Raw genomic sequence first — 17472 nt, forward strand, 5'->3', positions numbered from 1 at the left:
CCCCCCCTGCTGAGGGGCTGATACTTGCTGCTATGGTCTTTTTTATTTATTTAAAATTTCCCTTTAGTCCTTCCCTACCCCATCATGCTTTTACCCTAACCCCGTCTCAGTTCTGCAATGCAGAGGCAGGCAGGTGAATAGGGACTATTTTATCACAGCGCAATGACACTGGCCTCCCCAGCCGACAATAAATCTTTAGTTCCGGCTGGAGAGAGAGCGGAAGCAGAGGGAGGATGTCAGCACTTAGCAGGGGCGATGACAGGCAGCACACAGAGGTGAGAGAGTGGAGAAGTCAGCTCCAGGCACCAGAGCTGTTTAGCACACAAACAGTCCAGGCTTGTGTGCAGGACGCTACAAAATTCTTTCTTGTTTCCCCCGCACTGCTAGGCATTTGCAGTTTCCATTTAGGATGCAGGCTCCGCCCCGCCCCCTATCTTTTCCCGGCTGCAGAGACCAATTTGAAAGTAAGCTCTTAGCTCTAACTCTGGCTGCAGTGACATGCTGTGTGACTCGTCCTGCCCAGCAGCTGAGTGAGTACTCCTGCCCTCTCCCTCAATCCTGGTACGTCTCCCTATCTCTCTCTATCTTTCCCCTATGTCAGTCACCTCTACTGGATCTAACTATATACTCTGGCTATATACAGGGGGTTCTGACTATATATGCAGGCAATATAGAGAGTGGGATCTGGCTATATACAGGGGTATCTGACTATATATGCAGGCTATATACAGAGTGGGATCAGACTATATATGCAGGCTATATACAGAGTGGGATCAGACTATATATGCAGGCTATATACAGAGTGGGATCTGACTATATACTGTGGCTATATACAGAGTGGGATCTGACTATATACTGTGGCTATATACAGAGTGGGATCTGACTATATACTGTGGCTATATACAGAGTGGGATCTGACTATATACTGTGGCTATATACAGAGTGGGATCTGACTATATACTGTGGCTATATACAGAGTGGGATCTGACTATATACTGTGGCTATATACAGAGTGGGATCTGACTATATACTGTGGCTTTATACAGAGTGGGATCTGACTATATACTGTGGCTATATACAGAGTGGGATCTGACTATATACTGTGGCTATATACAGAGTGGGATCTGACTATATACTGTGGCTATATACAGAGTGGGATCTGACTATATACTGTGGCTATATACAGAGTGGGATCTGATTATATACGCAGGCTATATACAGAGGGGAATCAGACTAGATACAGGGGATCTGGCTATAAACCCTGGCTATATAAAAGGGGGATCTGGCTATATACAAGAAATATCTGACTATATACACTGGCTATATACAGGGGAATCTGACTTTATACACTGGCTATATATACGGGGGGATTTGACTAGATACAGGGTTGATCTGGCTATATACAAGGAAGATCTGACTATATACACTGGATATATAGAAGGGGGATCTGGCGAAATACAAGGGGGAATTTACTGAACGGGAAGTCATCTGGCTATATACTATAAATGGGGTTTATGTGGTTACCTGTCTTAACTGGGGGGTCATCTAGCTACCTATACTGTAAATGGGGGGGGCTCCTCTGGCTATCTGTGCGATAAATGGGGGGGTCATCTGGTCCCCTATACTGAAGAGGGCGTAATTTGGTTATCCATAATAAAGGAGGTTATCTAGATACCTAATCAATGCCACATTATATATATTTTGGTGAAACACTACTGCATCATGTGTATTTTTTGTAGGGAAACACAGCGCATTTTGTACATTTAGTGGGCAAACACATGCACGGTAGTGTGCGGCTTGCTGAAAGAGACCTTTCTGGAACCCCCCCCTTGAAAATCCTGGGTTTGCCCCTGGTTTCCTGTAAGCACTGGTTAATGCCAGGGAATGCCTGCTATAAGCACTGGTTAATGCCAGGGAATGTTTCCTGTAAGCACTGGTTAATGCCAGGGAATGCTTGCTATAAGTACTGGTTAATGCAGGGAATGTTTCCTGTAAGCACTGGTTAATGCCAGGGAATGCTTGCTATAAGCACTGGTTAATGCCTGTCAATGCTTACTATAAACACCTGCCAATGTTGGGCAACACTTTGTGCAAGCACTTGTGAATGCTGGTCAAGTTTTGTTAGAAGCACCTGTCAAAGCCAGGGAATGTCCTGTTAACTCTAGGGAATACTTGCTATTAGTACCTGCCAATGAGGGAATACTTGCCATGGGAAATCGGTTAATGCCAATCAATGCTTACTACAAGCACATGTCAATAAACATCTATCAATGGCAGAAAATTCTTGCTATTATCACCTATGGATGCCAGGAAATGCATGCTGTGATCACTTACCAATACTTTCCATAAGCACTAAAGATGATCTCCTGAACCATTAGAAGAGGTGTCATGGAGAAGCAGAACTGACACAATCTCATGATCAGTTTGTCAGTATGTGACTGGCAGGTTGTGATGACATTTCACTTCTGTTTCTCCTTGATTTTAACTACAACAACCAATTACATCATTTCAAATAAGCACCTGTCTACTCCTGGTAATCCTAAACAAAAGGCCTGTCAGCACCAGACAACACCTGGTTAAAGTGCCTGTCAATGTTAGCATTAAAGCCAGCAATTTTCACTGCTTTCAATGTGAATTTGACCTACAGGGTAAGTGTTCCTCCAAGTATTATATTACAAGTACATAAGTAAATGGCAACACAGTGAATCCTTGACATACTCCCACAGGCATTTAGTGATGAGGCGGCATAGAACTGTGCTACAAGCTTTGACAACTCTAATATTGTATATTGTTAAGTGAAATAATCCTCTTTGTAAGTAATATTAAATATGTCTTCTTTCCATATTCCTTTGCTGAAAACAAAGGTGCATGCTGCGAAACAAACGTAGCAGCAGTACTACTGCACAACTGGCACCCCTCAAAGGTAAGGTATGACTCCAGTTCTAAATGTTAGAGGTGACTAGACCTCATGGCTCTGCATGGCAGTGCGTGCTGCAGCATCTATTTCCTGTGGACTCACGGTCCCTTACAATACTATATGCAAAATTTGCAGCACTGCACCTCAATACACAACCAGTCTATGTAATGTAATAATAGATAAAGTAATGGTCTCACATGTATTTTTCCAAATTTATCAAAAACTTTATTTTCTGAGTTATCAAAGTGCTAAAATAAATTAGGGATAAGGAATGTGGGGGGATATGGGTAAGATAAAATCAATAAACACGTTGCGGAGCTATATAGTCCACTTTGCTGGCCAGCTTTTAAATTTGGGGAACCATTCGTACATTCATACCTGCAGACATACCAACAATTGACAAACTTGATCTAGGGTGGTACCACCAGTCTGTCTAGTGCACTATATAATATATGAAAATTGACTGATCAGTTTTGGTAATCCTAGGCTGTTTGCATGGTCAGGCTGCTAGATCCCGAATGGATATTTAAAGTCCAGTTCAGTTTGCAGTGATAAGCAGATAAGCAGATATTAAGCAAAGGTTAGTGCAGGATAGCTTGAAAGCTGGGATTAGCAAGCAATTTTCTGATTTGTCAAAAGATAAGCATAACAGCTAAAGGCAGTCCGGTATTGTCACCAAGTGGCAATGGACTATTATCTCACCACTCCCTCTGGTTTCAGTTCGTCTCGGACGGCTGTCTGGAGGCTGTGGCTAGCTGAGGGGTTCACGCTGAGCGGCGGTGTGCGGACCCTTTGGCGGCTGCGTCCAGCCTGCTTGTTCGTCGGGTCTCCGCTGACACCTTTCCTCCTCGCTTCAGCGTCTTCCGCATCTCAGACGTCCTGTGCCGTACGTAGAGTTTCCAGTCCTGGCCAGACGTGGTATAGCTCCGCCCACCGACGCGTTTCACGCCGCTAGGGGCGTTTCCTCAGGGTGTGACGTCACCCCGCCGTGTGCCAGCGGAGACCCGACGAACAAGCACGCTGGACGCAGCCGCCAAAGGGTCCGCACACCGCCGCTCAGCGTGAACCCCTCAGCTAGCCACAGCCTCCAGACAGCCGTCCGAGACGAACTGAAACCAGAGGGAGTGGTGAGATAATAGTCCATTGCCACTTGGTGACAATACCGGACTGCCTTTAGCTGTTATGCTTATCTTTTGACAAATCAGAAAATTGCTTGCTACTTCCAGCTTTCAAGCTATCCTGCACTAACCTTTGCTTAATATCTGCTTATCTGCTTATCACTGCAAACTGAACTGGACTTTAAATATCCATTCGGGATCTAGCAGCCTGACCATGCAAACAGCCTAGGATTACCAAAACTGATCAGTCAATTTTCATATATTATATAGTGCACTAGACAGACTGGTGGTACCACCCTAGATCAAGTTTGTCAATTGTTGGTATGTCTGCAGGTATGAATGTACGAATGGTTCCCCAAATTTAAAAGCTGGCCAGCAAAGTGGACTATATAGCTCCGCAACGTGTTTATTGATTTTATCTTACCCATATCCCCCCACATTCCTTATCCCTAATTTATTTTAGCACTTTGATAACTCAGAAAATAAAGTTTTTGATAAATTTGGAAAAATACATGTGAGACTATTACTTTATCTATTATTACAAGGTATGACTCCAGGCCAAATTAAAATACTGTTGGGGCAGGGATAGCATAGGTTTAACTCTTGTGTGGTATTCTGGTCACCTCCAGTTGCCCCACTGTTACCCCACTTTATGATTTCTCACTGCATTAATAGAGCTAGCAGTGCAGAGAAAGGCTCGGTTCCCACCTGAAGCGGATGCAAAACGGCACGGTGCGCTCCGGCATCCATTTTGCATCCACTTCGTCCACCTACTCCGTCTGCTTCCACCGCCGTGTTCGATGCCATGCTCACATGTCCCCTGGTTATGCCAATGCTGACACCTCCACTCGGTCCCAAACTTGGTAAACAGCCGGGATTAGATTGTGAGCCCCTCTGAGGGACAGTTTGTGATAATACAATATACTCTGTACAACGCTGCAAAAGATGTTTGCGCTATATAAATACTAAATAATAATCACACAAAGTGTTTCACATCACTGTTGAGTTTGTAGTGCAGTGTTTGGTTCACACTACGCAAGCAGCGATTTTTACATCCACACATTAAACAAAGCAACTGTGTAAAATACATATTTTGGAGGAAAATGTTGCCATTGACCCCCTCCATCATGCTGATGCCCATGTTTTTGGACAGTTTTGGCACCTTTTTAAAAGGGGGGTCCACCACGAACATTTAGTTTGCAATGCAGTGGTAAAGGAAAAAACACAGAGAGATCCGGGAGCCCAATCTGGTGCAATATTGTTAGTAGATCCAGGTAAATGAAAAAAGATAATGATTATACCCACAAAATTGGGTTGCAAAGGGATGCAACCACTTGTATTTGCAGGTGGGGAATAGACCATCCCCACCCGGCCTTTGCTTCCTAGAAGGTCGCTGCTCCAAAAAGGCGATTGGTGAGTCGAGAGAACTAAACCAAATCTTCCCTAGTACAAAGGGGTATCTGCTAAACTTAGAAGTAAGTAGAAAGTGCCCGGTAAGGAATTTGCATATTATTATTATTATTATTTATTGTATTTATAAAGCGCCAACATATTACGCAGCGCTGAACATTAATTTAGGTTACAGACAATATTTAGGGGTGACATACAGCAATATGACAATACAGGAATACAAGAAAACCAGATCACACACCATAGCATGAGTACCAGGTAATGCTTAGTCTGTCACTGGATGGAGCATGGAGATTAGGCAAGTTAGGTTCACTCAGATGCATAGCATGGGTGCACAGTAGAGATGAGCGTAATGACCTAATTACGATTTCGCGAAATTTCGCGTAATTAGTGTAATTACGATTATGGCCGTAAGTACATAATCGTAATGAAGAAGGATTTCGCGAAATTTCGCGTAAGCGTAATTTTTTTCGCATTACAATGGGTATTTGTTCATGCCGTAATTTTGCATTAAACGCTACCGTAATTTCGCGTTAATCCGTAACGCTCCGTATAATATAAAAAAGCCGCCGACTTTAAGGGTTAATAGCAAAGCCCCCTTAAATGCTAAGAGCCTCAAATTTAGAGAATATATTAAGGAGATCAGGAGGAATAAGAGGAAAAATTTTTTTTTCAAAAAGACCTTATAGTTTTTGAGAAAATTGATGTTAAAGTTTCAAAGTAAAAATGTATACATTTAAAAACCCGCCGACTTTAACGGTTAATAGCCAAGCCTGCTTAAAGTTTAGGAACACCAAATTCCTAGGGTATATTAAGGGGATCAGTGGGAATAAGAGGAAACAATTTTTTTTCAAAAAGACCTTATAGTTTTTGAGAAAATCGATTTTTAAGTTTCAAGGGCAAAAATGTCTTTTAAATGCGGAAAATGTCAGTTTTTTTTGCACAGGTAACAATAGTGTATTATTTTCATAGATTCCCCCAAGTGGGAGGAGTTTTACTTACTTCGTTCTGAGTGTGGGAAATATAAAAAAAAAACGACGTGGGGTCCCCCCTCCCAGACCTCTTTAACCCCTTGTCCCCCATGCAGGCTGGGATAGCCAGAATGCGGAGCACCGGCCGCGTGGGGCTCCGCACCATGACTATACCAGCCCGCATGGTCCATGGATTGGGGGGTCTCGGAAGGGGAGGGGCAGCCAAGCTTTCCCCTCCCCCTCCGAGCCCTTGTCCAATCCAAGGACAAGGGGCTCTTCTCCACCTCCGATGGGCGGTGGAGGTGGAGGCCGCGATTTCCTGGGTGGGGGGTTCATGGTGGCATCTGGGAGTCCCCTTTAAAAAGGGGTCCCCCAGATGCCCACCCCCCCTCTCAGGAGAAATGAGTATAGAGGTACTTGTACCCCTTACCCATTTCCTTTAAGAGTTAAAAGTAAATAAACACACAAACACATAGAAAAAGTATTTTAATTGAACAAAAAACATAACCACGAAAAAAGTCCTTTAATATTCTTAATTAACCATTAATACTTACCTGTCCCTTTAAATAAATGATCCCACGCAATATCCTCGGAAATGTTCTATCAGTTACAATGTAACAAAGTTATTACAATGTAACAACTTTGTTACATTGTAACTACGCCGCACCCGACGTCACTCGCCGCTCACCTGCCGCACGGACCCGACAGAGCTCTGAGCTATATAGCTCAGAGCTCTCTAAGCATCTTTGTATTTGGGCTCCAAGGAGCCCCATTGGTCCTTAGCAGACCAATGGGGTTCCTTCTGATTTGAAGGAACCCCATTGGTCTGCTAAGGACCAATGGGGCTCCTTGGAGCCCAAATACAAAGATGCTTAGAGAGCTCTGAGCTATATAGCTCAGAGCTCTGTCGGGTCCGTGCAGGACGCTAAGTCCCCGCCGGCTCCGCTGCCCTCCCCGCCTCTCCCACATGTCACCCACATGTCACCCACATGTGGGTGACATGTGGGTGACAGATGTGGGCGGGGTGGACAGCGGGAGCCGGCGGGGACTTAGCGTCCTGTAAGGACGCGTAAGTGTATGCGGCGGCTGAGCGGCGAGTGACGTCGGGTGCGGCGTAGTTACAATGTAACAAAGTTGTTACATTGTAATAACTTTGTTACATTGTAACTGATAGAACATGTCCGAGGATATTGCGTGGGATCATTTATTTAAAGGGACAGGTAAGTATTAATGGTTAATTAAGAATATTAAAGGACTTTTTTCGTGGTTATGTTTTTTGTTCAATTAAAATACTTTTTCTATGTGTTTGTGTGTTTATTTACTTTTAACTCTTAAAGGAAATGGGTAAGGGGTACAAGTACCTCTATACTCATTTCTCCTGGGAGGGGGGGTGGGCATCTGGGGGACCCCTTTTTAAAGGGGACTCCCAGATTCCACCATGAACCCCCCACCCAGGAAATCGCGGCCTCCACCTCCACCGCCCATCGGAGGTGGAGAAGAGCCCCTTGTCCTTGGATTGGACAAGGGCTCGGAGGGGGAGGGGAAAGCTTGGCTGCCCCTCCCCTTCCGAGACCCCCCAATCCATGGACCATGCGGGCTGGTATAGTCAGGGTGCGGAGCCCCACGCGGCCGGTGCTCCGCATTCTGGCTATCCCAGCCTGCATGGGGGACAAGGGGTTAAAGAGGTCTGGGAGGGGGGACCCCACGTCGTTTTTTTTTTATATTTCCCACACTCAGAACGAAGTAAGTAAAACTCTTCCCACTTGGGGGAATCTATGAAAATAATACACTATTGTTACCTGTGCAAAAAAAACTGACATTTTCCGCATTTAAAAGACATTTTTGCCCTTGAAACTTAAAAATCGATTTTCTCAAAAACTATAAGGTCTTTTTGAAAAAATTTTTTTCCTCTTATTCCCACTGATCCCCTTAATATACCCTAGGAATTTGGTGTTCCTAAACTTTAAGCAGGCTTTGCTATTAACCATTAAAGTCGGCGGGTTTTTAAATGTATACATTTTTACTTTGAAACTTTAACATCGATTTTCTCAAAAACTATAAGGTCTTTTTGAAAAAAAAAATTTTCCTCTTATTCCTCCTGATCTCCTTAATATATTCTCCAAATTTGAGGCTCTTAGCATTTAAGGGGGCTTTGCTATTAACCCTTAAAGTCGGCGGCTTTTTTATATTATACGGAGCGTTACGGATTAACGCGAAATTACGGTAGCGTTTAATGCGAAATTACGGCATGAACGAAACGCGAAATTTCGCGTTGAAAATTACGCTTACGGTATTTTCAATTACGATTTTAATGGCAATTTCGCTACGCTAATTTCGCATCGTAATCGCAAATTTCGCATGCGTAATTATAGTAATGCGAAATTACGCAAATTTCGGCTCAACTCTAGTGCACAGTAATGGAGGTGCAAGATCAGGTAGGACACAAAAGGAGGAGGACCCTGCCCGAAGGCTTACAATCTAGAGGGAGAGGTAAGGACACGAATGGTAGGGGACCAGAGTTCAGCTGTAGGTTTAGAGCACTTGTGAGGGGTGGTAGGCCAGAGTGAAAAGGTGAGTTTTGAGGGCTTTCTTGAAGATGTTGAAGGAGGGGGCTGCCCTAATGGGTGGAGGTAGGGAGTTCCATAGTTTTGGAGCAGCTCTTGAGAAGTCCTGGAGGCGTGCATGGGACTGGGTGAATCGGGGGGCGGTTAGGCGAAGTTCATTGGAAAAGCGGAGTGAGCGGCTAGGTGTGTACCTCTGAGTAAGATCGGAAATGTAGGTTGGACAGGTTTTGTGGACAGATTTGTAGGTCAGACACAGTATCTTGAATCTGATTCTGGACTGGATAGGAAGCCAGTGGAGGGATTCTAGGAGGGGATCCGCCGTGGTGGAGCGATGGGAGCAGTGGATAATTCTGGCTGCCGCATTCATGATGGACTGCAGTGGGGCTGTTCGGGTCATAGGGAGACCCGACAGCAGGGCATTGCAGTAGTCAAGGCGAGAAATTATGAGGGCATGGATGAGGAGTTTGGTGGTGGTAGAGGTCAGGAAATATATAATTTGCATATATAATTTACAGCTCTACAAGGTACTAGTATCCAACAATAATAGAGATTAGGTTGTCCTACCTTGTAGGTGTCCCATTAGGGATGAAAGCAAATGGAAGCTAAAGTTTTAAAAGTCAATTTTAATCAGTGCACTAAACAACGCGTTTCATGGCCACAGCAGCTTCCTCACGTCAATGAAAGTGCCTTTAAAAACAAATGGCAATTCTCAGATACCCACAGAATCAAAGACGTGAACATAAAAATACATGATAAAATACAAGGTAAATACAATAAAAAATGATAAATATACATAAAATACATATTGTCCTAAAAGAACAAGAAGGGAGCAGTTAAATCTAACAGCTGTGTGTTTATGTCTAAATCAGGAGGGATAGTGTACTCTGTTAGAATGTAAGTATACTTGAATTCTAGCCTCAGGTACTAAAGTCTAGTAAAAGACTTGAGATACAGGTTCTCTTTAAGCAGAGTTTTTCAGAGAAGAAGATGTTCCTTGTGTAAGGCCACATACCGCCAGTTACCAGGAATGTGGACCTCTAGAAGGCCACATAATGGGTCAGTTAGACCTTACACAAAGCCAATGTTTATAAAACATTACATTCTTTGTATGTAGGGTATAAAGCAATGGAATATGAAATTATATTAATGGGTCATATGCTCATGCCAGCCAATGGTAGGCTTAGGGGTATGGCTCGGGTGATGTCAGAATTTAACTCTTTGATGTTCATATAAATAAGGGAGACCGGAGCGAAAACGGTACTATACTATCCAGCTATCCGTCTCTCTCTATGCTTCCTAGTTAGAATACTAGCTTGCTGTCTGTATGATGTAAATATATGTGATGTACATAGGAAAGACTATTTATACTCTGAAGAAATCAACCTGTAACACAAGATGCTTAATAAACCCGTTTGTAAGGTGAAGAAGGCTGTCTCCGCTCTATCTCCTGTATGCTGTCGCTGTGAGTTGCAGCTCTGATGAGTTGCTGGTGCCGGAGCAAAAGGTGTGTGGTGCTGTTGCCAATAGCAACCAACATATAGATTCTTACATACTCCACCTGGGTGAGACACCTACAGTATGTATATACACATATATATAATATAATATATACCACAGTATTTATGCTACTATAGAGGACAGTATACAAGCTAGAGTGCACATACATGTACGCCTATAGTATATCTTATATCCAAAAGCGACTATAACGACATAGGTTATTAGTTACATACACTTTGTAGCATGGGGGTTGTTAGGAAATCCATTGTGGGTGCAGGTTGTATTACTCGGTGTAGATCCAGGGGGACAACATTTTGTGAGCTGGGAGACGTATAGGGGAACAGTATAGGGTAAGATGTGAATGTGGTATAGGGTAGCCTCTATTGGTGTGGTGGAGGTTAGAAAGGAAGGCTATGCTATAGGCAAGGAGAGCATGGTGCTATAGGGTGGAGCCTGAGAGTATAATGGGGGTCTTATTCCAGTAGCTGAGTGGGAAGAAGTAAATATCGGGGCTGGTTCCAGGGGGGGAGGGGGGTCCATGTGGGGTGGAACTCTAAGCTGTAAATATAGGCAGTGGTGGAGGCAGAGTGTGCTCTGCCAGAGGAAGCCTTACGGGCGGCTTCAACTCAATTTGTATTATGGGTGGGACATGTGTAAGGGGCTGTGGGATGGGGCAGTGAACAGGTTAACTAGATTTATAATGATTTATAAACCAGCAGGCTGGGTTGTCCACCGTTTACCTGTGGGTCTTGAGGTTAAAGTATCTGGGCGCCAAGTGAACAGTGGCGCTTTCCGGAGGGTGTTTATTTAAGGGGATTCTCGTTGGAGGAGATGAAGGCGCGCAAGAAGGCTGGGTGACGTCATCACGTCCCGCGAGCTCAGAAGTGGAAGGTGGCCCAGAAGGGCCTGTATTTTTAGAAAAAAGGACAAGCAGCGGCCATTTTTTAGGGCAAAGTAGCTAGGGGAAGGTAGGGTGGAGGAGCGGCGGCCATTTTAGAGAGGACCAAAGTATATTGGTTTACATGGATCATGGTCCGGGGAAAAACTAAAATAAAATATATATATATATATATTATTGTGACACAGTAGATGGGGGCAACTAGGGTTTTGATATGGGGAATTGAGGATGGGGTATGTGGATGTTACTAGGGGGATGTATAGAGATAGGGTGATGTGGTGGGGAATGATATGGTCAGGTGGGATGGTGGGCATGGTAGGGCGCCCTCTAAAAGGTGCTAATGTACAGATGAGAGGAGTATAGTAGTTGGAGTGGAACTAAGAGCAGCAACTAAGGCTAGGCTGCCAGCGGAATTCTTAGTGCTAGGGTGGCACCTTTTGGAGATTAATAGAAAGTAGGGGCTGGTAGGTGTATCACCTTAGAGGGAACTCTGTCCCATTCAGGTACCTATATGGCAAAGTGGGGGGGGGGGGGATATGTAAGGGTAAGGTAGAGTGGAGTGAGATAGTACTGTGGGTTAAGGGAATAGAGATGTAAGCAAAAATAGGAGGAATTCAGGATAAATATATTTTGGGTCCTACATATGTGGACCCTGAAATATACTATATTGTTTTAGTTTATTAATATTGCAAGTAGGCTTGTGTCTAGGTAGTGCACTTGCTGAAGGCATAATGCTCGGGAGTCAGTTTGTTTCTTTTAAAGGATGTGAGTATGTTTGATATGGGGGGACATGGGGAGGCAGAGGGAGCTTGGTAGTAGTATTTACAGGGGAGGGGAAGGGGGGGGGGGGTGTCCAACTTGTGGGCAATCAATTCAGCATTAATGGGGTTGGAAAGGATTCAGAGATTGTGTTCAAGACAGATATTTAGTCCTTCAGGTTGTAGAGTACTTAGTCTGAAGATCCAGTACATTTCTCTGGCCTTTAGGATTCCATGTCTATTTTTGGTTCCTTCTGAGATTTGTTCTATGGGGCAGACTAATGTTCCTTCTGTGGATTGGTTGTGATGAGTTTTATAGTGTCTCGATAGTCCCTGTTTGGTGAAACCTTTCTGGATGTTTCTTCTATGTTGTCCCTAACGTGTTCTCAGGGGTTGGGTTGTTCTGCCCACATATTGGAGGCTGCACAGGCATGATATTAGGTAATGAAATCGCTGGAGCAGTTTAAAGGGTTAGTGATGGAGTGGGTCTCCTTTGTTACCGTCGACGTGAAGCTATTTTGGTGTTCTTGACGTAAAGGGCAGCAAAGACATCTGTGTTGATTACATCATTTGATTTCACATCTGTTTTTTTCTATGGTTGTGAGCGTAGTATTGATCGGTCTGATCCTACTTGGTGCCAGTAAGTTTTTCAGAGTTCTGGCCCGGCGGAACACATGTCTGGGTTTCTCGGCTAAGTTGTGCTTCAAAAAAGGATTGTTAAGTAAAAGGGGCCAATGTTTGTTTATGATGTTCTTAATCGACCTATGGTTGTTGGAGTAGCGAGTTATAAAGCTTGGTATGACCTCGGTGTTTTGTACTGTAGTGTTTGGTTTCTTCAGTATAGTTTCTCTGTCGGCCATTCTGGCTTTTCTTCTCGCTTCGGTGATCAATTTCTTCGGAAAGTGTTTCTCCTGAAATGTTTTTGTAAGAATGTTTGCCTGTGTTTTATACGTATTCACATCAGTACAGTTTTTTCTGACTCTCAAGAATTGGCTGTGCGGTATATTAGTCTTCCAGGGTTTATAATGGCTGCTGCGGAAGTCAATGTAAGAGTTGTCATCTACGCTTTTGAAGTGGTTTCTGGATTTATTTTTTGTTTGACATTTGATGTAAAGGAGATGCCCCAGTTGTTTTTATTGAGGTAATCTTTGAAGCTGTTAATCGATATATCGCCTCCATCCCAGATCAGGATTAAGTCATCTATATATCTTCTATAGAGGACTATATTTTTATTGTAAGGATTGTCGGGGCCAAGTGGCAGGGTTTCCAGTAAGCCCAAAGTCAATTTTGCATAGCTGGGAGCAAGCCCCGCCCCCATAGCTGTCCCCCTGGTTTGTAAGTACATCGTGCCCATGAATTCAAAAAAGTTATGTGTAAGAATGAAAGAGATCGCTTGAATAATGACGTATCTTTGTTTGAGGAGCATTTCGTTTTTAGAATTGAGGAAGTGCCAAACTGCTCGTAGTCCTATGTGATGATGGATATTTGAGTAGAGTGAGCATACATCTAGGGTCACCCATTTATAGTTCTTATTCCATTTAATATCTTCCACTTCCGCCAGAAGTTGGGTAGAATCTCTTAGATAGGAGGGTAATTGCAGGACGTAGGGTTGCAGGTGCATATAAACATAAACACACAGCTATTAGATTTAACTGATCCCTTCTTATTCTTTTAGGACAATATGTATTTTATGTATATTTATCAATTTTTATTGTATTTACCTTGTATTTTATCATGTATTTTTATGTTCACGTCTTTGATTCTGTGGGTATCTGAAAATTGCCATTTGTTTTTAAAGGCACTTTTATTGACCTGAGGAAGCGGCTGTGCCCGTGAAACGCGTTGTCTAGTGCACCGATTAAAATTGACTTTTATAACTTGAGCTTCCATTTGCTTTCATCCCTAATGGGACACCTACAAGGTAGGACAACCTAATTTCTATTATTGTTGGATACTACCTTGTAGAGCTGTAAATTATATAAATTATATATGCACATTCCTTACCGAGTGCCTCCTATTTATTTGCAATGCTCGTCCATCACTACTTAGTAGCTGCAATGTCTATTTCCAGATTTCATTCCATTAGTGTGTCTGGAAATAGAGACTGCCAGCCATAAGCTCCACAGGGCAGGGTCCTGCCAGATGTCAGCATCATGAGTCACAGACAATAAGGAACCTTATTGATTAGAGTGCCTGGGAGACGCAAGTATACTTTATTCCTCCCATGAAAAGGATTTTTTTGCAACTTACAATCTATAATATAATTAAATAATATTTAATTAATGATAACCCATATAAAATGTTATGTATATATAAATGTATGTATAACTGTCCACTTTTGCTTTAAAGAGGAACTCCAGTGAAAATAATTTAATAAAAAAAGTGCTTCATTTTTACAATAATTATGTATAAATGATTTAGTCAGTGTTTGCTCATTGTAAAATCTTTACTCTCCCAGATTCACATTCTGACATGTATTACATGGTGACATTGTTACTGTGGGCAAGTTATGTTGCTGTTTCTAGCTGCTCTGGCTGTTACAGACAGCTTTAAACAGCCATTTCCTGTCTGTGAACATTGTTACATTGTGGCAGTTTGCCCAGAGTACCGCGGTATTCAGAGTCTCTTGTGGGAGGGGTTTCAGCACAAAATTAGTCACACAGCGCCCCCTGATGGTCTGTTTGTGAAAATCATTCTATTTCTCATGTAAAAGGGGGTATCAGCTACTGATTGGGATAAAGTTCAATTCTTGGTTGGCGTTTCTCTTTAAAGCAAACCCAAATGGAACTGAAATAACCTCAATTAACTGTGCATGTAGTAGCAGTACAGAAGCTCACTGCAGTCTCATATTCCTTTTTGTTTAATGTTAGGTGTTACATTTTAACTCTAAGGGCCCTTTTCCACTAGCAATCGCTAGCGTTCGCGCTAAACGCTAGAGATTGCTGAATCGCAAGTGTAGGAAACTTCCCGTCGATTGCGTTCACGATTTTGCTATGTAATGCACTGCATAGCAAAATCGCGGCACAGATCGCTCCGCGGTGCGATCGCGTTTGAGTCAAAAACGAATCGCGGTAGTGGAAATTACCTACCGCGATTCCTATGTTAAAAAGCAAACCGTAGCGATTTCAAAATCACTAGCGGTTTGCGATTTTGCGATTCAGCATCGCAAACGCCGCTAGTGGAAAAGGGCCCTAAGGGCCTGATCCAATTGACTTTTTCTCCTATGTTTTCTCCTAGGAGATAATTTTCTTCTTTTGTTTAACCATTTCAGCCCGCAGGGATTTTTCACCTTATGCATCAGAGCAATTTTCACCTCCCATTAATTCGCTGAATAACTTTATCACTACTTATCACAATTTATTGATCTATATCTTGTTTTTTCCACCACTTATTAGGCTTTCTTTGGGTGGTACATTTTGCTAAGAATTATTTTTTTATAAATGCATTTTAACAGGATTAATAAGAAAAAAATTGAAAAAAATGCATTATTTCTCAGTTTTCGCCCATTATAGCTTTAAAATAATCCATGCTACCATAATTAAAACCTATGTATTTTATTTGCCCATTTGTCTCGGTTGTGACACCATTTAAATTTTGTCCCTATCACAATGTATGGCACCAATATTTTATTTGGAAATAAAGGTGCCTTTTTTCCGTTTTGCATCCATCACTATTTACAAGCTTATAATTTAAAAAATGTTCGTAGTATACCCCCTTCAAATGCATATTTAAAAAGTTCAGACTCTTGGGTAACTATTTATGTCTTTTTTTTTTTTATTGTAATTTCTTTTTTTCGATTATACATTTTATTTGGGTCATGTTTTTTTTTCTCCTTGTGCTTCTCGCTAAGCGGAAGCACAAGGGGGATGCAGAAAATTTTACGTGCAAAAAGACTGAAGCCTCTAGTAAGAACGCTTCAGTTTTTCTGCTGGGGACATGGATCGGTGATCGGGAACCACGTTCCCGTTCACTGATCCCAGGGCTACCGGGGGACAGCACGGGGGCGTGCCCGCAATCGCACGCAGGAGCGTGCCGAAGCGCGGCACCGCAGCAGAGCAGCCGCCGGGACTGTGAGCTTCACGTCCGGGCGGCAGAAATGGTTAATATAACTTTTTAGGTCCTTGCAATTGAAAAAGTACCAAAAACTAGGTGAAAAAGCACTGCTAAAATAATTCTGAATATTTTCTTACTTACTGGTGACTTAAAAGGCATTTTATTGATAAGATGAGAACATATCACCTAGGAGAAAACTTGGAGAAAAAGGTAATTGGATCAGGCCTTAAGTCTCTACAGACATTTCAGTGGGACATACAATCTGGTTCATTCAGCTACCAACAGGTAGAAATACTAAACATTTAAACTTTCTAGTTCTCTTTTGTTATAAGCAGTGTTCACTCTCCCAGATAAAAGTATTTTGCTTCCATTTGTTTAGGAGAGCCTTGGCTGCATTGAAGTTGCTATTGAACTGTTTTATCAGAATACAGGTAAAGGTGCCCATTAATAGTACATTAATCATAAAATGCGATCTTTCTATGTGATTTTTGCGATTGTATAGAAAATTGACTTTTTATGAAGGCAATCGATAAGGAATGATTCTTTGGTCTATTGCTTAATAGGATAAAATCGATCTAAAAGTTGGAATTATGATCGCATTTGAAGAAAGAATGGTTCAGTAAATGTGAACAACAATCAATAATTGCCTTCCGATTAGTCACAATCATTCAAATCGTATTGAAAGATCACGCTTAGTGAAGAATTGTTCCATTAATGGGCACCTTAACACTGCTCTATCAAAACCAAACCAAAAACAAACAGTGGTCCCAGGCAGGTCCTAAGTAGGTTTAGTACTTATATGTACCAATTTTTTTTATCATCATCATGGGCTTGAGGCACAAAGTTACTACTGGCAGCAGGTTATCACAAGTTATGCTTGTAAGGGTAATATTGCCATACACTGTCTGCGCACAGCAACATTACCTCAGCTTTGTGCATCAACCGCCATATCAAATGTAAGTTCAGGTAAGCTTTAAAGTATTAATTGCACCTACAGTAAGAAATGTACTTTTTCCAAGTTACCGAAGCTGCCATGGGCAACCATAGTACCACTTTTGTAATTGTTTTTTTTTTTTATTTGTACCACTATTATTTTTCTGCATATGCGAGTGTTTTTGTACTCTTACTTCAAGATCAATGCAACCTCAAGTTCCATGGTCCACAAGTTTTTCTTCAGTACAGTCTGCTCTACAGGAAGCTGTTGGTTGGTTTACAGGTACATGTATAAACATGCAGATTAAACTCTGTTGTGTCATATTCAAATGAGAAGTTTGAAGGCCAAAGTG

The 17472-nt window shown here is 42.4% G+C and overlaps 1 protein-coding gene across 6 annotated transcripts in view; it reads right to left on the reverse strand.

Moving 5' to 3' along the window:
• Positions 1 to 17472, reverse strand: part of NEK10 (NIMA related kinase 10) — a 357380-nt gene that overhangs the window by 25131 nt on the left and 314777 nt on the right. The window contains exon 34 of one of the 6 annotated variants that reach the window (XM_068236187.1): positions 9581 to 9667. The exons of the other annotated variants lie outside the window; for them this stretch is intronic. Coding sequence (XP_068092288.1) covers positions 9650 to 9667 — 18 coding nt within the window. The 3' untranslated portion in view covers positions 9581 to 9649. Of the gene's footprint in view, positions 1 to 9580; positions 9668 to 17472 lie in introns of those variants that run through there. 6 annotated transcript variants of the gene reach the window in all.

The sequence above is a fragment of the Hyperolius riggenbachi genome, chromosome 5 (assembly GCF_040937935.1).
Source record: "Hyperolius riggenbachi isolate aHypRig1 chromosome 5, aHypRig1.pri, whole genome shotgun sequence".
Classification (NCBI taxonomy): Eukaryota; Metazoa; Chordata; class Amphibia; order Anura; family Hyperoliidae; genus Hyperolius; species Hyperolius riggenbachi.